The sequence below is a fragment of the Marmota flaviventris genome, chromosome 15 (assembly GCF_047511675.1).
Source record: "Marmota flaviventris isolate mMarFla1 chromosome 15, mMarFla1.hap1, whole genome shotgun sequence".
Taxonomy (NCBI): domain Eukaryota; kingdom Metazoa; phylum Chordata; class Mammalia; order Rodentia; family Sciuridae; genus Marmota; species Marmota flaviventris.
In genome coordinates, this window is record NC_092512.1 from 34,061,731 (window position 1) to 34,084,036 (window position 22,306).

Below are 22,306 nucleotides of genomic sequence, written 5' to 3' on the forward strand. Positions count from 1 at the left end.
CCAGGCACCCCAGGTGATTGGGATCTAGCTGATTCTCAGAGCATCCCTGCTCTGCAGAGACTAGCACAGCGAGGAGGAGGTGGCCTAAGTGCCATTGAGCTGCAAATTCATGTCCTCAGCCCTGGAAGTACTGGCAGAAGGCTCCCACACCAGACAGATGGGTGGAGGAAGGTACTAAATGCATGTTTAGCAGTTTCAGTACAATGGACACGGCCTGGGTTTAGAAATGAGGGATGAATTCCCATGTAGGCTTTTTCACTTCTTAGCTGGGTGATCTTACTCAGTTCCTGAAGCTCACTGAAACTAAGGTTTCCTCATCCAAGTAATGGTTATAACAATGGTTTATGAGGTTACTTTGGAGAGTAATGTGAACTGATATCCAAAAGGAAAATTCTCACATATAGTAGATAATCAATAAAAGCTATTTCACTCTCAATGTCAAGGAAATATGCCCAATCTCAGGACACCAGTTGTACTGGAGTAGAACCTTAATGACTTCATTTTAATTTGATTGCTGCTATAAAGACTATCCCCAAATTAGGTCATATTGTTATGTTGGGGTTCAGGACTTCAATGTATGAATTTTGGGTGGAGCTGCAGTGGACACAACTCAGTCCATAGCAACATTCTAAAAGAATTTCATCCACACTGGATGGAGATGGTTAGGTGTGGGGCAGAGGGGGAGGAGAACATGGGAAGAAGTAAGGGGTCCTGGTAGCTAAACTAGAAGGGCTAGATCACAATTTGGACTAAGGTACGGGGTATACCCATCAAATCTGCACTCTAGATGGGAGCCAGGTGATGCTCAGAATGGCCAGAGAAGCTCTGTGGGAGTCCTGGCAGGGACAGAATTTTGCAACAGAATCCAACTGGTCTGTTGGAAATAGGTAGAGGCTGCGGGTAATGCCTACCAAGACCAACAGGTTCAGACACCCAAGTTCTCTAATAAGCCAAATGGTCTTATCTGCAGGAAGGTGCTATGGGTCATAGGGCACAGACCCTAGAGTGAAAGCAGGTCCTTGAGGGGTCCAGTCTGAGGCATTGCTGAGCACAGGGCAGGCCAGGAAAAGACCCCTAGATGTCTGAGAGGAGTCTATCATTCCTACCAGGTCCTCAACCATCAGAGGGTTTCTGAAATGCACTTAGGAAGCTCTTATACCCAGCCATGGAGTCACCTTAAACTCATCTCAGATTAGAGTCAGAATTGCCTTTCTTGTAAACAACAAAGGCAAGGTTTAATGGACCAAATGTCTAAGACAAGAACATCCAAGATGAGAGGAAAGAGGTTATAAGACAGACCAAGCTTCATTTGCATAGCTCTCTCATTAATCCATTTACTCATTTTCATAGCCATTCAACAAATGTGTGGTAGATGGCAGGCATGCAGACATTGGTAAGGTGGAAGAGCTCACAGCCTACCTGGACAGGCAGAGCACGAGCAAGCTTGGGCAATGTGATCCAGTGAGTGCCATGTCTGGGCTCCCAGGGCAGGCTGTGGATGCTCTGCCTGGGAGACAAGGGCCATGAGGATGTGAGACTTTCTAAAACTTCATAAACTGCACGGTTGCCACCTGTTTCTTTTAGTGATTTTTGCAAAACAACCCTTATAATAGAAAGGCTGGTGTTTGGAAAAGGGGCATGAGGCAGTTGGGACATTTTTCTGACTATGTAACCAATCATGTGGACAAGAACCCAAAAAAAGATGAGCAGATGGAACGGATGAGAAAAGATTTCATCAGCTCTGAGGTCTACAGGGGAAAAAAATAGACACATAAAAATTTTAGGAGATTATTCAAAAGAGCTAGCTCACTTAAGGTGATACCATAGCCAGACACAGGGATACAATGGTGAATGAAAAGGCCCCTTACCTAACCTGACAGCCATCCTTAAGGGTAGCAGACATTGGTCATTAAGTATTATAAAATATAACCACAAGGGGTAACTATTATATAGAAGGGAATGGGGGTGGGGGTTGTCCCTCAGGAAGCCCAGGCATTCTCATGACCTGAGCTGCCTTCCTCAACCTCTCCCAGTAGGAAAGGGCTCAGAAACACCTACTTCCTGAGCTGGGCTACTGCATATGTCTGTACATGCACTACCTCCTTCCCAGGCAGAATGAATTGCTTGGTCCTCTGACACCTCCAACACTTTCCCTTCATGCTGTTCCAGTTCCATGCTGACCTGAAGTTTGTTCACTTTTGTGTCTGTGTCTCCTGCATTATTAACCTCTTAGGTAAGATATGTTTCTTGACTTTATCTTTGTGCCAAACGTCTATTGAAGGAACAGAAGAGCAAATGTATTTCATCTTTAGTCTGTCAACACAGGGGAAAAAAATAAACCTGGAATATTCTCTTTATAGCACTATAACATGAATCAACATCAGCAATTTTAAACACTGAAGGGAAACTAACAAGTTGAATTTTAACAGGAAAAAATGCAAAAATCCCAACTGGTGGTTACTGAAACCAATAGTTCTGATGCAAGATTCACAGGGGGGAAAAAAAACTAATTCAATATTTATTGAGTGCCACTTATATTCCAGTCACTGTCCCAGGTGCTGGGAATATAGCAGGGAAAATACAATGTCCCTAATGTCACAGAACTCCAATTGAATTAGAAAAAAAAATCTAAGGGTTTTAAAAAAACCCAAGCTTAGTGTGAGTCATCAAGGTAATATGGCAACAACAAGAACAGAAAAACAATCCTAACCTGATTTTACCTGCAGGAGGAGAGAGGTTCCTTCTGTGGCCACTTTAGAATGTTCCAAGTGCCCTCTGCTGTTGAGCTGACAGCAGGAGTTTGGAGTTACCCTAGGTCCCTTGTATCTGGAAAGACTTTGACAAACCTAGTGGTATGTGTATAGGAATATGGTCAGGCCCACAAGAGACATGAGAAATGATTAAGGAACTGCATGTGTCTGGCCTGGAGGAGGTTAGAGGAGATGGAAAGCATCTTCAAGGATTGAAAGGAGCTAATTGTTCAAGACTTAATCATATAAGTTCAGATTTCACCAGGTGGAAATCGCAGGGAAGATGCTCTGCAATGGCATGGGAAGACCCCCTGTCCTAGGGAAGAGATATCGATGGGATATCTCAGGGACAATGCAGAGAAAATTGTGTGGTCAGAGAGACTGGACCATCTAGAGGATGTACTAAACTTTTGAGTACCATCAACTGCCAACAGAGAATCTTATAACAAATCTCTATGAACAAGAAAGGCAGTAGTTAGGAGTGTGGGCTTTGGAATCAGTTGGATCCCAGTCCTGAGCTGGAAAAGTTACTCAACTCTAAATCTCAATCCCTTTTGTAAAAAGGAAGGTGGTAACAGTTCCTATCTTATCCTGGGTGTAAACATTAAATAATATGATTGACATAAACTGCCAAGTACACTGCCTGGCCCCTGATCAGTTGTCAATAAATGTTAGCTAATAGTAATTATTAAATGCTTGTCATATTATTTGACTTTTATTTAGGTAAATCATTTTGCTGTCTCTAATTCTTCAAACTTCCTTAAACTAAGAGAATTTTCATACGATAATAATTTGAAATGTTGTATTCTCTGGAGATATTAGAGAAAAGCCTAAGGGGAATATGTGGAAATTTTAAAAAGGGACTTGCAATTAAAGTGAGACAAAGCTAGGAAGTTACTAATGTATGGAATGGCTAGGTCACAGCAAACTCAGACTCCCCTTCTCCTTGGAGATTCCCATCTGACAACAGAAGTAAAAATCAGACCAGCAAACTGATTTTATGAGGATTAAGTCATGTCAGACCAATTTAATTTCCTTCTTTGTCGGAGAGCCTGATCTTGGTAATAGAGACATAATGGATATCAGACACTGGCTTCAGCTAAGTTTTAAATTCTAGCCTACATAATAGTCAAATCTAAAAATTTAATTCAGTTCTGCTAGCAAGTGGAGATGATCTCCAAGCACAGGGACCAGGGGCTTAGGATCACTTTTTGAGTGAGGAGGAGAGACAAGACACTCCTTCCTTCATAGAAGTGAAAACATGCTCCCTGCCCCACAGTGAAGTGCAGAATTAATTCAACAAATTTTTACTGAACACTGTCATATGATACACCCTCAATCTGGATAGAGTATGAAAAATTAAAGTGGGATTTCAAAGCAGATATGCCTATTGGAGTTTTTCAGTAGACATGGCTATGGAATTGGGGTGTGGAGACCTATGGAGTTTTGAGGCTGGGCCAGATGTTGCAGCAGAGTGTGATAAAGTTGGGCAGAGGCTTTCCTGTTTGTTTTAACAGCAGCTATGGGATCAGAAAGGTACTTGGAGGGACTGAGGTTAAACAGATTTAAGTGGGGAAGTTCAACAGCAAGCACTATAGGGAAGAACTAAAGAGGGGGCATCTAGGAAGAGCACATGGGAATTAAGGGCAGGTTTGTACAGAGCACCTGCTCATTCAGAAAATCTTCATGAGACACCAACCTGTGTCACACCTGTGCTAAGCATAGAAGACACAAAGAAGAGTTAGGTCCATTCCCTACCTTCTATGGTCCTGAGGTTAAGGTAGCCAGAAGAAAGGTGATTTCAATTTGACAATAAAGGAGAGTAACTGGGGCCCAGAAAGAAAGGGTTCTTGAGGACTAAGGGTACCAGAAGTAAGTAAGAGCTTTGAAGTGGTTGAGGTAGTGTGCAGACTGGGACAGTTCACCAAGAGTCCATTTGCTTGGGTATATCACTTCCAGAGACCCTCTCTAGCTCTAAAATCCACTGCAAAACCATTGGACTGGACTGGGTTGATTTTTTTTTTTTTTTTTTTAACAATCTGGACTCTCCTGAATCCAGTACTTCCATTTGTCCCCCCCTCCAACAGAAACGGACTGCTAGGAACAGGAAAAACTGATCTTCTAGCTTCCTATGACCATATAGTCACCAAGGTCCTTAGGTGTCCCCTAATGGGATTAAATTCATGGCTAAAGCACTGGTGGGACTAGGTGAAGCAGGAGGAGGTGGCAGAAAGGAAAATAAAATAAATAAAGAATCCAAGCTAATTTCCCAGGGTGGCAGAAATCCAGGAGATTTGTAGTTTTCTCAGATGTCCCACTGACTGAAGATGACCAGTTTCCAGGCTGTAAAGCCACAGGAATCAAGCCACTCTTCCAGAGACCCCCAAGAATACCAGTGTACTCCAAGGGAAGCCTTGGCTCAACCTCTGTCTTCAGAAATGTTCCTCTACTCCAAGGCTGATGGGAATTTCTAGGGAATTGAAATGCTGCTGCCCATCTAAGAGTCTGGCCAATTTGAGTGCTGTCCTGGAGCTGCAGCTGAATCCATCTTCGGGACTGTCCGCCTGGCAAGACTGTCCCATGTTTGGCAAAGTTCCATGAACAGCGTGCCTGTCCCAGTCCCCACCTGTTGCAGGGATCAGATCTCCTGATGGATGGGATCTGAGTTAGGATGGCAGAGAAATAAGTGAATGAATGTTGGGAAAGACTTGAGGAACATGTATGTACATATTTATCCAGTCCATAACAACTCTCAAATCCATTCTCTCCCTCCCTCCCTCCCTCTCACCCCCCCCCCCCTTTCTCACACCATACAGGGCCAGTCACCAAGGCAACCGTTCTCTGAAGCTGTACTTTGTTCTTTTTCATGCCAGATCTTTTCAATCTTATTTCCTTGCCGTGCAGCCCTGGCCTTGAACTCTGCAGAGAAGTACCACTACTTCCTTGGGAAATACTTTTACATCCAAAGTGTACAAGTCCCTTTAGAGGCTCATGTCTTATCTTCATCTTGACACTGAATGTGACCAACACACCATCTGGAAACTTGATGAAAGCATTGGCCACACAAAATAATTGTTATGATTGCTTCTCTGAGTCAGGAAATTTAGAGAGAAATCCAGTGTTCTGACAGCTTTCACAGACTGTTCTCAGTTTAAAAAAAAAAAAAAAAAACGGGGGTGGGGGTGGGGAGGTGGGGTGTGAATTTTCTTATGTGGAAAAAGGAGCCAGGCCAGGCACATGCCCAGAGTCCCAACTACTGAATAAGCTGAGGCAAGAGATTCATTTCAGCCCAGGAGTCCAAGGCCAGCCTGGGCAACACAGCCAACCCCATCTTGTTTAAACAAAACCAGCATTGGTCCTAAAAGATGAAGAGTCCTATCCTCAAGGCTAACATGGCAGCTCTTAATTTAAGAGGCATTGATTTAGCGTTATTAGTCTCAAAAGTAGTTTACATTTTTTTCTTCCTCCATAAAATACACATTATGCTTCAAATTAACCCTATTTTTAAATTTTAAATTTCATCATTCAAAAATGCCTATATAAAGCAGTCAGAAAACAAAACTTTTTAAATCCAAATATCAATCTGGCTTTTGACATCATCCATGTAATAAGCAATGATTTTTTTTCTTTTTAGTGTCACCAACACATTTATGATCAAAGTTTAATACATAGCAACAGTTTTCATCTCTGTAGTTATTAGAGTTTGCTTGAAAAAAAAAAAAATCCTTTGTTGTGAGTGGACTAGAAAGTTCTTTGCAAATCCTATCAGATTTCTGGTGGCTGGAGAATGACCTAGGTAAGAGTATTCAATTTGTAGTCAAAAAAAAATTTATGCCCTGTCTTATATTGAGACGACAGGGGGTAGGGAAAGAAGTTCTTCACTGTTAAATAACTGCCTGAAAAGTAAGTTAAAGTAATAGGGTAGGCATGCATTTATTTGGCCCTGATTTTGGAAGCCCAACAGGAAGGATTAGGGAAGCAACAAGACTCCACCCAGGCGATCCTACTCCGGTGTCTTGTCTATAAATCAAAGGAGAGGGGCCAGGTGGCCAGTGGATGAAACCACTGGGTACGCAGGTGGCCAGAGAGGAAGCTGGACCAGAGCTAGGCAAAGGCAAACCGGGTCGGGTGGGAGATGTGGTGTGGGCTGTGAGGTAGGCGTATGGACCAGATGGTAAATCCTCCCACCCATCCCTCCCCATCCCTCCCCAAGGCAAAGAAGCGTTGGGTTGGTGGGAAGCTCGGGGGATTAGCTCAGCCCTCTGTAAGCGGCTCCTGTCGATCCCGATCCCACACCCCAGCTTGAGTGGGCAGGTCCTGTCACTGTCCCCCTCCCCCATCGGTTCATAAGGGTCCTTTGCTTCCCCTGCCGCCTGGACCCCTCTAGCTTCTCTCTGGGTGGCCAGGGCCGCGGCGCAGACTCCGGGAGGGCTGCCAGGCGGGGGTCTGCAGGCTCACTCACCCGTGTGCAGGCCACCGGCCTCGGGGCCAGTGTCAGGGCCAGCGGCACTGGGCTGCGCGTCCGAGTCGGTGTAGGTGAGCCAGGTGGACTCTGTCTCCCGGGTCCAGCTCTCGTAGTAGCGGGGCTCGATGGCATCAGCCCTGCTCCCGCCGCAGCCCATCCTCCCGCGCTGTGATCTTGCCCGGCGGCCACTCGGCTAGCTGCTGGCGCTGTGGCTCAGCCCGGGCGGCGCAGCCCCGGCCCGAGGGAAGGTGGCAGCAGCGACATCGCTTCGGAGCCCGCGCGGAGCTCCTGCAGCGCCTGCTGCGCCTCCTCTCGGCTTTGAGGCCCTCCCCCTCCCCACCTCCCCTTACCTCTTCCCTCCCAGTTCTCCCCCCACCCGGTCCCAAATCCCCGCTCTCTACCCCCTTCCTAAGTGCTCGGGAGCAGGCCTGGGTGTGGGAGCCACCGCAGCAGCCAGCAGCGAGAGGAGGGTCCCGGGAGGGACACAACCCCGCCTGCCTGGATTATGGTTCCCAGGCGACTATCCCTTCACGCATAATCCACCCACCCACCTACTTGTCCTTCCTTCCTTCCTCCCTTGCTCCCTCCCTTCTTTTCTAGAAAGGGGCTCACAAGCTTTCTGGCCACTTGTTCTAAAAGCAGTGGAGCTGGATACAATCCTAGGAAACTGGGGAGACAGTGTGGCCACCAAGAATTCAGAAGAGTGAGTGCCCTATCTTGGCTGGTTTGGGGAATAGGACCTATGATTTCAGAGAATTGGGCAACACCCCGTCTATAACACCCCTTGCAGTTCTGCAACTTCATGATTCTCTGAAGTTTGTTCTCAAGGGGAAAAAAAAGATCACCAGGACCCCTCCCTGGGTGATGTGGGAATCGTGGCAGGGTTCCCTCCAAGCCCAGGAGTGGCCTTGACTAGTTCCACAATTCCACCACCCATATTCAGCCTTTCTTTCTCTGGTACACTCTAAAGTCCACATGGGTTCAGACCTAGAGCTCAGACTTGAATAAGCTTCTGAATTTATCTGTACAAAGAACCTAGAACAGGAGGTAAAAGAAGGAAACCATCCTAGAGGGATGGGAAAGGTGAAGAGTTTGGAAGAATAAATCCTCAATGACTAGTCATTCCTAGAGTAGAATATGGTGTTAAATATCATATTCATTTATTCAATGTATGTTTGCTAAATTCTTATTGTGGTGAAACATTGTTGTAGTACATATAATTAGCAATATAATTAATCATGTATAATACTTATTGTATGTAGATTGTAACATTCTATTTAACACAGCAAAGTATACAAAACACAACGTAAAGGTATACTACTCATTATATCCTACACAATGTGTAGAATGTACATCAGAGGACAATGTATATAATATTTAGCATGTAGAATCCAGTAGGTAGGCCAAGTCCAGAGCTTAACCAGGCACATACTAAATAGGCCCCCAATAGTCACTGGAGGAATAATGAAGTATTCTTTTGTAGTAATGAAATTCACTTTAATTATTGTAATTCAATCCTGAAAGCTTGGGTTGGAGCTGTAAGAGGCCCTTGAGATGGGTACTAACAAGAATCTGGGGAGCACAGACTTATGGGATCAAGACCAGGGGTTCCTCCTCCTCATGCTGAGATCAGAGTCCATATGAGAGAAACCAGTCAGAATAGAAAGAGTGCCTCAGTTGGAAGATGCTCAGGGAGTTCCAGAAAATGAAAGAAAGTCCTGGAGCAAGGGCCTGGTGAGAAAAGGAATCCAAATGAATGTGATGTGAGATTGAATAGGCCGGAGCCTGATACAGGGGTGGAAAGGACCATAGAAAAAGATTTGAACTTTTTTCTTTAAAACAAACAAACAAAACCCCAAGAAATGCTGGAAGGCTTTAAGCCACACACTGCCAACATCAGATCTGCTTTAGGAAACCATCACTCCAGAGGCAAATGGAAAATGGGTGCACACAGAACCTAGAGGGTATTCTGGAGGCTCCTAGAAAGAAAAATGATGTTGGAGGATACAATCTTTTGAGTTAGTAGGATTGCCAATTACAGAGGAAGGAAATATCAGAGGTAAACATACTGACTTGGAGAGATCTGGAAATGGTAGGTGGAAAGGAATATTGGTTTTGCTTTCTCTGTTCATTTACCCACAGTCTACTGAATTCCAAAATTTTTATATAGAAAATTCCAGAAACAACTCATAAATTTCAAACTGTGCACCATTCTGAGTAGCATGATGAAATTTCGTGCCATCCCACTCTGTCCTGCCTGGGACCTGAATCACCCCTTTATCCAGTGTATTCATCCTGTATATACTACCTGCCTGCTATAGTTTGATTCAAAATGATCCCCAAAGCCCCATATGTTAAAGGCTTAGGACCATATTGACACTATTAGGAAGTAGCAGAAACCTGAAGAGATGAAATATAGTGGGAGGTCTTCTGGTCATTGGAGGCATGCCCTTGAAGAAGGTACCGGGACACCAGTCTCTTCCTCTTCTTTTACTTCCTTGCGTGAGATGAATGGCTTGCTCTACCAAATACTCCTACCATGATGGGCCACCTTGCCACAGGACCAATGAATCAGGGACTAAAACCTCTAAAACTGAGCCACCATGAAAGTTTTTTCCTTATAAATTATCTTAGTTATCTGTTACAGTAACAAGAACCTGGCTAATACACTGCCCATTGGTCACTTAGCACACATCTTGGGCTGTCTTATTATCAATATATTGTTATAATTGTTTTATTATTTTTGTTAAAGTTTCACTTTTAAATTAGGTACATAGATTATCATACACTAGGGTTTTTTTGGGTTGTTGTTTTTTTTTTTTTTCCTGGAGAAGAGGATACATGGAAAGCCATATACCACCCATCTATATTTCAGAAGTTATAAAGCAAATTAGCAAACTTAAGTAAAACATATTCTGTCTTTTTACCTTGACAGGTTTTCTTCAGAATGACCTGTATGGCCAGGTTCCAATTCAAATTCTCTGTTAAAATTTCATCTTTGGAGTTCTGTGTACTGAAAATGGCAGAGCAGGCAGAACTGACCCACCCACTATTCTTTCTACCACCAGTTTAGGACTGCTCTCCAGGATTCTTGCATGTGTCCTTGTGGGCCCTTAAGTCCAAGGTCCATCCATGCATCCCTTCCACAAATAGCTGTCCTTGCCTTGATTTGAATGGAATCACTAACATTTCAGAACAGAAGGGATGGCTGTCAAAGAGCTTAGGTTAAGAGTAGTCACTCATTCCACACATACTTCTGAGTATCTGCCATGTATATTTTAAGCTTCTTGAGGAAAAGGACATTGTCTCATTCATCTTGGGATCTTCAGGTGGAATTAATTCAATGTCTTCCTATAATCAGCGTCCATCAAACATTTGTGTAATTGATGAATAACAAGAAGTAATACAGGGATGTGATTGAGTGTAAGTTCTAGAATCCCTTTGACTTTAAGGCTTGACTCTGCCACTTAACAATTGGATGGCCTTGGGCAGATTATTTAACCTATCTGTGCCAGTTTTCACATCTGTAAATGGAAATAATTGTGTACGTATGTGAAAAGGTCTTGGAATTTGTTTGACAGTGTTGCAAAAATTTGATAAATGGTAGTCATTTTTCTTTTTCCTCTTTTTTCCTTCCTGATGTTACTACTGACAACCTTCCTGCAAATAGAAGTTCTTACTACCAATCCTACATAATCATCATTGACAATACAACATTCTGTTTTTTTCCATAGAATTTCTTCTTGCAAGAATATAACACAATAGATTCAGAGATTTTTTTTTTTAAATTTATTTTACTTTTATTCTTTTGGTGCCAGGAATTGAACCCAGGAGTGCTTTACCAGTGAGCTACATCCCTAGCCCTTTTTGGTTTTTATTTGGAGAGAGGGTCTCACTGTGTTGCTGAGGGTCTTACTAAGTTGCTGAGACTGGCCTTGGATTTTCGATCCTTCTGCCTTGGCCTCCCCAGTTGTTGGCATTATACATGTGCATCCCTGTACCCAGGTATCTAGAGAATTTTTGAACTTGGCAGATGGTTGGTTGTTCTTTGTTTACCAGCTAGGAAATTACAGCTCAGAGAATTTTCTGGAATTTCCCAAAGTCAGAGTATAGTGACCTCTGCAGAGCTGAAGTCACAGCTGTGCTTTTTAAAATTATAGTTCCCTAGTTGAAATTGAATTTTCTCCCAAATCCTAAGGAATCATTTAATAAATTAAATGTTAATATGTAAAAAACGTAATAGATGTGAAAAAATATCTTAATTCATCTGTTCAGAGTCTTTAATTTGACTGACTTGAATTGGTCATCGTTTTCCATTAAGTGTGAAAGCAAAAACATAATCAAAAGGGGATTGAAAAGCCTTTGTCAAAACCCTCCAAAACAGTGAAGTAAATTATGTCTATAAAAACTATTGTTGAGTGGTGTGTGTTATGGGATGGGATTCTCCAAAGCATATGTGGCTTTAAGACCCCCTATAGTGGGTGCCACCCTTGGCTTGTTTCTATGGAAACAGGAATGAAGCCTTAGGGCACAAAACCCTTCTACCTCCAAGGTCTCACTTCTGTGGCCTTGTATCAGTGGGCTCAGCCCAACCATTGTGAAAAAGGAGAACTTTGGTAAGGTAGACAGAAGTCTCAGCAGGAACCTAACCTGCCTTCAGAACAGTCATTTAAAAGGAATAATGATTGATTTGCTGCCTTACAGGCTTCAATATTTCCCAGAAAAGAAATAGTACAAATAAGGTACAATAGAAGCAATAATTCTGGGCCAGTGCCAAGTAGACTCCTGTATGTCCTTTCAGTCCTGAATGCCCAACCTCAGCTAGTGCCACCCCACTGCTCCAGTTTCAGGGAGCATGCCAGAATCGGAGCCCCAGCCCTCCCCCTAGAGGAGTGAAAGCAATTCCACTGAGCAGCATCCCAAGTTCCCTGATCTTGTCTGGATGATACCTCTACATCAATCTACATCAATCTATAAATTGTAATTTAGTTGTAAAGGAAGAGAAGCCAAAGTCAGCACCCCAAGCACAACAGTGATTCCACTCCCCATTTCTGGAGGAAAAAAGTCAGAAAGTGTCACTTGACAGGAGCCATTCATGCATCTCTTCCCTTTAAAGAATAACTGCATCTCCCAGAAAATGAATGGTACACCTAGAATTCAGGGGATGCAGAGAGATGAGGTAAACGTTTTGACCAACATGGTGGAACTGAGAAAGGAAAACTGAGATATTAAAATAGCAAGAGGATAAATAAATTTTTAAAAAATTTGGTTTAGGAGGCTAGAAAAAAATAGGGAATTTTGCAGAAAGAAATTGGATATGTTACCACAGAACATTTATATAGGAAATGAAATTTCAATGGGAAACTAAATACTGTATAGTTAATTCTTCCTCCACTTAGCAATTTTTAAACCAAATAATTCTCATAAGAGTAGCCAGCTCCTTAAAATTAATGCTAGAGAGATTAGCAAGTTCTTTGCATGATAATAAAACTTTTCAGAATCTTTCAGTGGCTAACTTAATGTTCTGTAGCATTATCATACCCCAAATTAAAACTTTATCATGCTTTATCATATCTCAGATTAAAACATTGGACAAAGCAGTTCCTGATGTTTTCACATCTCTGACTTTATTTTACTTTCTGGTGTAGTGCGAGCTCATTGATTATAATGTAATGAATAACCCATTTTGTTCTCTCAAGACCTTTAGAACCATCACTTTCTGTTTCATCTAACATTGTACGGGGTGAGTTTCATAATACTGTCCTCTATGCTTTCTCTTCTACTGGGACAAAGAAATTTTGAGTAACTTACTAAAGGGTACTATAAATGTCGGGAACAGAAAAATTAGAGTCTAGATTTCTTAGTTCATAAACAGGGAATCTCACTTCTCTTAGAAAGAGCAGACTATAAATTTCTCCCCCTGCTTGGAGAAAGAGCATTTTTTATGGCTCCATGTATTTGTACAGCATTTTTGAAGAGCAGTATCTCTTCAAATCAGCTACATATCAGCTCTCTGTGTACATGCCCATTAAGATTTTGACAGCATGCATGTTTGTCCATTCTTGCTGCTATAACAAAATAGGCTGGCTAATTTGCAAACAACAAATTGATTTTTTCATGGCTCTGAAGGCTGAGAAGTCTAAGATCAAGGTGTCCACAGATTCAGTGTCTGGTTAGGGTTGCTTTCTGCTTCCAAGATAGTACCTTCTTGCCATGTCCTCATATGGTAGAAGAGACTGGAAGGGCTAGCTGACCATCTTTAATCTCTTTTATATAGGCTCTAATCCCATTCATGAGGATTGGACTTAATCCCTTGTGATTTAATCACTTTCCCAAAGACTCCACCTCTCAGTAGTATCACACTGGAGATTAAGTTTCAACATGAATTTGGGGGAGGGAGGGAATCCACACTTTCAGAATATAACAATTCAGTAAATCTAAAGCTCAGTATGAGAATCAATAGGGCACTTGTAGGAATATAATCTGATGAAAAGAGAGTAACTGAAATAGAATACAAAAGATTTTGGATGTCTATCTTAATGATAGAGCATTTGCTTGGCATGTATGAGGCTCTGGGTTCAGTCCCTCATACTACAAAAAATAATACAATTTTGGCTGATGCTTTTGGCGGAAGATTGCTATCTCACAATGCCAAGAGTACAGGAATACAGGCTTGGGTTTCTCAGGCAAAGCTCGAGGTGTAGAACAGAATGTTCTTCTCACCTCTGACCGTGCCTGCATCTTGAAGGCAAACTGTTTCCTGGAGCTCTTGAAGGCTCTCAGAAATGTTCATGTAGCACAAAGTCGTCAAATAATTGAGCTTCTTGCTCTGAACAACAACAACAACAAAACCCTTGCAGAAAACTCATTCTGTCACTTCTTGGGATAAGCCAGGCTGTTAGTTGTAGTTGTGCATGCAGTCAGACCACACCACGGCTGGGCTCAGGGAAGCAGTGATGATTTTTTTTTTTTTTTTTTTTTTTGTCCAGGAAGGTTTTATAGAAGATTTATTACTACTTGACAAAATAGGAAATAATGTGTATATATAATAATGCTATATGAGAATATAAAGACTTATTTGTGATGTGTGCATGTCTATGAGTATGTATAGCAGTGTAATCCCATGTAGATCAGCATCAAAGCTGGCAAAGATTCTTGGTATTAATAGATGAGTATGTAGTAAAATTGTAAACATATGTGTGAGAATGATGAACACTGTCTCAGTCCATTTGGGCTGCTATAACAAATATACCATTGGCTGGGAAATTTCTCACAGTTCTGGAGGCTGGAAAGTCCAAGATCAAGATGCAGGCAGATCCAGTTTGGTGAGGACCCTCTCCCTGGTTTTGAGATGACCATCTTGTTGTATGCTCATAGAGTGGGGAGGGAGCGCTGGTCTTTTCATCCCCTTAACAGGCACTAATCCTATTCATGAGAGGTCCACCCTCATGCTCTAGTTACCTCCCAAAGCCCTCATCTCCAAATACCCTCTTGTTAGGGATTTTGGCATCAACATATGAGATTGAGAGGAACACGGACAATCAGTCCATAGGAAGCACTGGATTCAGCATGGGACGGAGATGCCATTTCCGTTGTGGCTATTGTGATGGATGCTTAGGACAGATAAGAGACAGAGTAGGAGAGGAGTGAGAGGCTCCATCCTGTCCTCATAACGTAAATGTAGAAATGAGGTTCAGTGTGCTTTTTGCTGGTCTTCAGTCACCAGAAGAGTAATTGCCTTATCCTAAGTGACAAACATGACTTCCTGATTAAAGTAAGTAGGGACATGGGGAAAATGAGCAGGGCAGACAACCAGGTCTTTTAATTACCCAAGTGAAAACAGGGCCTCCAGGGAGAGCCCAGTGCATCAGCTGATGGGAAAGAAGCAGAGGTAGCTCGTGGAGGATCTTGAGATGAGTGGTGTCCACAGACATGAAGCTCCTAGGATGCTGCCTGGCAGGGTGGGTTGAGCTGACTCTGCCTGAATTGGGGGATAATTGAATCAAGCATCAGAATTGTTTTTGTTCCCACCTCTGCAAATAAATCTGTGTTCAGAAATCCATGGTACCTGCTTCAGTGACTAATAGCTAATAGTTATGCAGTCCTAATGAGTCCCATGACTTGTCCAATGTCGACTCCAAACACCAAAGCCAGGATTGAAACCCAGGTCTACAGGACACCAAAGTCCATCCTCTCAATTATAACACCAGTCTCCCTGGGACCAGTGACCTCACACATCTAATGAGCAGCTATACCACAGGGCCCAGTGGAAAGTCTGTGAGGACCTCTTGAATGACAGCCCCATTGTGGGAAATCTACGTGCGCTCTCCTGTAAGTCATGGGGGTTGAGGGTGGAACAAAGATTATTAAGGATGCTGGGAGGAATTTTCCAGTTCTAAGCAGTGTCTATGCTGTGAATAATCCTGTCCAAAATTGAGGAAAAATAGAACATTTACTGGAAATGGGTGAAAAATAGTCCTTCCATGGTTTAAAACTCCCTTGCAAACAGTCATATGGCCAAATCCAGGAGCAAACCATGAATATGAACAGTGGTTTGATTTTCCTCTATCATCTGTGCTGCATGGGATGCTATACTGGCAGGGAGAAATGAGCTGGTAAAAATTACACATTAGCTGGTGGGATGTCTGAACTGTCCTCATTGTTGATTTTACCTCCTGACAGATTCCTTAGAAGGTTAAGCTAACTGATGTGCATTTTGTCTTCTCAATTATCAGCAAGAAACTCACTTAATGAATTTTGAAGATCTACTGGTATCACACAGGTCAAAACGCAGGGCACTTCACTATCAAAACATCTCCAATAAGAATAGAACTTCAGGATTGTTTAAAAAAAAATAATGACAAGAACAGCTTTCTAACTAGATAAGCCCCATGTTAGAAAGAACAATGTACCTTTGTACCTTTGGGGGTCCCACAGGAAGACAGGCAGATGTTCTAGGGAGAAAAGAAGGTGGTGACAAGAGGTGGTGGTGGTGGTTGTTGTTGTTGATTTAGGTGGAGGGACGATGTAAAGCTGAATTGTTCAAATGTCTATAAACATATCTAGACAGAGGCCCAGATGGATTCTATTTGCTTGTGAGACAGAGAAGCATCCTGGGAGGAAGATTTTGGGAAAGCAGTCTCCTCGCAAAGCCAGGCCTTCACTGTCAGAAACCAGGAAGGTTCTTGTGCAACCTGGTGCTGGTTCCTCAGACTGGCCTCCTGCCCCAACCCAAACACCCTTCCTCTATGAACTTCTCCTCAGATGCCATAGAAAGGAGGAGGCTGTAGCAAAAGTTAGAAAATAGTTTCACTCAAAGGCATTTGATATCAGGGTGTAGATTTCACCCCCTCAGAAACCTCTTAGCCAGATGAAATGTTAGAAAACAGGAGAGACATGCACTTTGGTACCACTAGGGCTCCTGGTCCTAATAGGAGACTCAGGTGCCCAGGGAAGTAACAGAAATGCCCAATAGAAAAGCCAAGGTACCTGATGCAGAGCAGGGTAACAACTTTCATTTTTTTTTAATAATAATAAATAGCAGTGTCAAAGAGAATAATCTGTTTCTTGTTGGTGATTTTTGGTGTTTTTTTTTAATCAGTTGTGTGGAAAATTGATTTTAGAGTCAAGAATTGAATTACTATAAAAGGATATTTCATTATTCATCCAGTGAATATTTATTGGGGGCCTATTATGTGCTAGGTGAGGCTCTGGACTTGGTCTACCTGCTGGAATCTATATGCTAAATAGGCATTGCTATTTTTTATAGTAGAGAAAACAATTCAGAGAGGTTGAGTTGCTTGCTCAGCATAACACAGCAATAAATTATGGAGCAGCTTTCAAACCCAGGACTGATTGACTTCATAGGCTATGTTCTTAATGTATATTTTTCTTTTCTTTTTTTTGGTACTGGGGATTGAACTCAGGGGCAGGGGCACTTAACCACTGAGCCACATCCCCAGCCCTATTTTATATTTTATTTAGAGACAGGGTCTCACTGAGTTGCTTAGCACCTTGCTTTTGCTGAGGCTGGCTTTGAACTCTCAATCTTCCTGCCTCAGCTTCCTGAGCTGCTAGGGGATATATTTTTCTAATTTGATGGTTTAAATAGTGATTTAAATATTTAGAAAAAATATTGCAGATTGTTTGGTGGAAATTCTTTCTCCTACCACAGCCCACAGACCCCCAGCTCCCAAGCTTCCTTCCTTACAGACAGCTAGGGTCAATAGATTCTATATAATATTTCAGAGCTATTTTATGATTTTCAATTTGCTCCACAAATGATACAGATTATACATACCATCGCAAAACTTATACTTTTCAATTAGGAAAATGTCTTGTGGATCACTCTGTATCAGTACATAAAGAGCTTCCTTGCTCTGTTTTTGATTGCAAGTTTCCCCTGTTGTCTACCAGGCCCCAGGCCATAGACACCAACAGTTCCATTCTTGGAGCTCCTACTATGAGCTACCTCCATTCTCTCCTTGGGATCTTGAGATTTTCCCATGACAGGCTCCTTTAAGCTAAGAGACACAGCCACACCCTTCAGTTACCTCAACAAGAGGGAGTTTATGGAAAGGGTGCAAGAAGACAGAGGTTTGCACAGGAGAGGGGAAGGGTGTCCAGAACATGGCCCATAGCTGGGCTGTTTCTCTGAGAGCCTGGCCTAACCCTAGTCCCCATCAGGTGCACCCTCAGCAGGAACATGAGGTGCTCAGAGCAAAAAGACCCCTGGGCAGTAAGTGCTTCCTGCCTAGGAGTCCCAGCATGGGGAGGAATTTGAGTGGACTGAATTCTTAAAGTGACCCAGGCTGATTCAGAACAGGGGAAAGGATCACATGGACCCACTCATACAGCTTCCCAGTATGAAAAACAATCTCACATGCCTTAGTTCACTGAAGCCTCAGGAAGCAGGTATTATGTGCAGCATTCACATTTCACAGATGAAAAAAGTGAGTCTTGGGGAAGTGACATGGATTGCATCACACAGCCAGTAATCGGGGTCAAAACACAAACCCGTGTCTTGTGATTTAGTTTGTACCTCCCCCTAATTCCTCAGCACTGGAAGCCCCACAACTATGTCTGTCTTGCTGGCTCTCCTTCCCCTAACCAGCTGCTGAATGTTATCCCCATGGTATAATTAATAAAAATAGGCTTGTTTGTTTGAAGTTTCAACAAACTGAACCAATAATACATGTACACGCTCATTGTACATGGCAGTGATCCAGCTGTCTACACTGTATTCCAATGAACAAATTAATGCCAAAAGCCATTCATATGCAAAGCAGAGAGAGGCTGAACCATTGACAAGTTTGCCCCTATAAATTATGTTTATATTGTCTTCGGTGCTGTGTAATTTGTTTTGACAACAGTGTAGCCAATTAGACCTAGGATGGCAGGACTTAAGAGTTACTGAATCATTTATTACTCCACACCTCAATGAAAAGTACACTTCATAAACTTTACAAAACTGTTCCACACAGAGCTCAGAATTTGTGCTCTACAGACAAAGCATGCTATTGTTGGTTGCACATTAACATATTAAAGGCTGAGAGAAAACCAGCAGAAACTAGAGCAATTTTCTTCTCAGGAGACTGGTTTTTCTCTCTGGACATCTATTAACATCTGAAGGAGTTTTTCCTCAACAGAAGTTTGGGGGAAGCACTGGAATAAGGTGCAGAGGCCCGGGAAGGCTTTTTGAATCTCACCTGCTCTGATGTTAGGAGGCAGGTAGAGACCTGCTACTCTGCCTGGAATAACTCTGGTTAATTCCTGCTGGCCTTTCAAGATTCAGCCCAGGGGCCATGGAATACTCACATGTGTGCACACGCAAACACACACACACACACACACACACGCGCACACACACGCGCGCGCACAGAAACACATGTGTTTGAGATGTGCAATTATATGTGGCTCCCTAACTGTCCCCTCCTAATAAATACCTCCTTGTGTTTTCTGTTGATTGATAGAAAATTCAGCCAGCCTGGGCTGAATTTTCTCTCTAGAAAAAGAATTCATAGCTTAGTCATAGGAGCCATAGGCTGTAGCTGCCCCCACCTCACCCATTCCAGGTTCCTGTTCAGCCAGAAAGCAGGGTTCTCTCGTGCCCAGCCCTGAGACAATCACTATGGCTGAGGACACGAGTGCAGGTTGTTAAAGCCTAGACAAGGGCGCCACTTCTAAAATTGGGAGGAGGGAGTCTCCAAGAGAAAGAGTAGGGAAAGGGATTCAAAATGGTCCCAAACCACAATAGTCCATCAGAGTTCAAGGCCAGAGCAATCATAGCCCAAATCATCTGTTTACAGCCAGGCATCACTTGAGGAAAGGAATATACCCTGAGAAACACATCATTGGGTGATTTCATCCTTGTGCAAATATCATAGAATGTACTTACGCAAATCTAGATGATTACATAGGTCAACCACTTGATGTGGCTTCTTTTATGTCTTTATTCTTTTTTTCTCGGTATCCAGAACTACCACATGCTAAGTAAGGCTCTAACCACTGAGCTACATCCCTAGCCCTTAATGTGATCAAGAGATGAACTAAATGTGAGATGTTTGAGGCTACTCTGGAGTGACACGGTGGACTGCTTTACCATAAGCTTGTTTGTTATACGTTGGAGTACAATCTAAAATAATGACAAAAGTTAGTAAGTACAGAAACTGTAAATAAAGTAGCGGAGTCCTTCATTCTCCTTACCAAGCAGCATGTACTGTATGTAATTGTATGTATGTGCTATGCTTTTGCATGACTGGCCTTACCAAGCAGCATGTACTGTATGTAATTGTATGTATGTGCTATGCTTTTGCATGATTCAGGAGTTGAGCTAGGACAGTAGTGGCTAGGACATCACTAGGCAATAAGGATTTTCATCTTCACAAAATAGGGGAGCACCGCTATATACTGGTGTGTCATAGGTGAAGTGTCCCTTTGTGGCATGTGACTGTATTTCCCCTTCTGTACCTACCCAGGCAGACTGTGGAGTCCCTGGAGGTGGGCCAGCATCTCACCTCCATGTCCAGCCCTTGCACCTTATTTTGAGCAAATAATAAATGGGAATACAAATTTTTCACAGTAAGTCTCTTACCTTGAAGGAGTTAATGATTTGTCCAAGAGTTAGCATTTATTTAATAAAACTCAATCACCAATACTAGGTAACATCGTAGAATTGTCAAAAGAATGAATACCTTTTGGTGGCCTTGCATCACCCACAGGACAACATCCAAACTGTAATGACTGGCAGGGACCATCTTACCTCTAGGCCAGGCTCATCTCTCAGAGGTCCCGACTTGCCCTCTACCCTCAGCTCTTCAGAACAACTCCAGGCTGTGGGACACCATGCCCCGCCCTTGCTCATGCTGTCCTCTGCCTGCCTTCCATTGCCTGTGGCCTGGCTAACTCTTGTCAGTGCCTCTGCTGCCTCTTCCAAGAAGCCTGTGACCTCTCTGTCTGTGGAGGAGTAGGCTCCTGTAGGACATTGTGTTCCACTCTATTCACAGAAGCTAACTGAATGAAGGTCCTGGAGTAGTGTAGACGGCCAGTACAATTTTTGAATGACAATGAGTGTTTGCTTCTAGCCCCTCAGCCTCCCCTGAATCCTTTCCCTTCTAGGTGTCTTTCCCTGCTTCTGCTGTTTTTTTTTCTTCCTTTCTCCCTCCCTCCTTTTTCTTTCCCTTTCCTGCCTCCAGCTGCCATTAAAATCTCCCAACAGGAAAGCGTCCTATAAACTCATCCTCGCTAAGTATAGTGACTAATGTGAGATAACAGGTATCCACCCACCACCGCCACCAACGGTGGAGACTTTTAAAAAGCAACTTAAAGTCTTAAAGCTAAAGGAATAAAACTATAATATGGGGGTTCAGCATTGACTGGATGCAAGAGAACTGTCTCCTCCCCTGCTCACTCATGATGCTTCTCTGCTGCGGGGGACAGGGCAATAAAAGTGTGAGTCAGAGGACATGCTATTACCCAGCAGAGAAGCAGAGATGGGCATACTGCAGGCCTAGGGTCTAGTGGTTGGGTGTTTGGGCTCTAGAGTCAGCCTGTCCAGATTGAAATCCCAGATTCACTACAGTTTGACCTCGTCTAGGTCCTTTGCCTCACTGTGACTAAAAATGCTTTTCTCAGGGAAAATCAGGATTAAATGAGGAAATCCCTTCAAAGCACTTAGCATCCACTTAGGTATTGTTAGTCATTGCTAATACAACAAATGAACCCCAAACTTAGTGACTTAACACAATAACAATAATATATTATTGCCTTGTGGATGTGAGGGCTTCTCTTATGCAGTAGCAGTTATGTGGTTACTGGGGCTAGAATCATCTGAAGGTTCGTTCATGTGTCTGGTACTTCAGCTGGGTAACCTCTGATGGCCGGAATAGCAGGACTTCTGGAGTGTATATCTGTCATTTTGCTCTCAGGACTTTCTATCATGGTGGGCTTTGGGTAGCTAGATTTTTTTTTTTTTTACATGAAGTCTCAGGGCTCCAAAGAAAAGCAGGGTGGAAGGAAAGCTGACAGAAGTACTGTCACCTTTCATGACCTAGCATCAGAAGGTCAGAGCATCATGTCCCCATGTTCCACCAGGCAAGGCAATCACAAAAGCCCATCCAGGTGCAAGGGGAGGGAATGTAGATTCCACCTCTTGATGGGGGAATGGCATGGTTCTAAAAGAATGTGTGAGGAGGAAAAGATTGTTATGGCCATTTTTAGGAAATACAATCCAGCACAATATTCTGTAGTTACCATTTACTGAGCCATCCGCCCGTGACACACGCGTGTTATCTTGAACTATCTTAAAGCATTGGGTTGGTTGACTAAACTGTATGGTTAGGAGAGTATTTCTAAGCTTGGAAATATATGTGTTATGGGAGATCTGAGTCACAGCACATAAAGTCCTTTTCCACAGAAAGGGGAAGAAGGGATAGTTGTTAATTATCAACTGTACATAAAATCTGGAACATAAATTACACTTGTTTACTTGAAGCAAAGTTTAATGACCACCTAAGAAAATTCAACAAGTTTCTCTGTACCAGCTAAAAATGAATGGCTGTATTTCTCCTAGCATCTGTACAGCTCTGGAAGC

At 42.9% G+C, this 22,306-nt stretch overlaps 1 protein-coding gene across 3 annotated transcripts in view; it reads right to left on the minus strand.

The window, feature by feature from the left end:
• Baalc (BAALC binder of MAP3K1 and KLF4) overlaps nt 1–7,381 on the minus strand; it is a 65,297-nt gene extending 57,916 nt beyond the window's left edge. For 2 of the 3 annotated variants that reach the window (XM_027953246.2, XM_071602424.1), the window contains exon 1: nt 7,213–7,381. In XM_027953246.2, coding sequence (XP_027809047.1) covers nt 7,213–7,372 — 160 coding nt within the window. In that variant the 5' untranslated portion in view covers nt 7,373–7,381. Of the gene's footprint in view, nt 1–7,208 lie in introns of all 3 variants that reach the window. The other variant, XM_027953236.2, reaches the window with a different exon arrangement.
• Between the last annotated feature and the right edge of the window lie 14,925 nt (nt 7,382–22,306).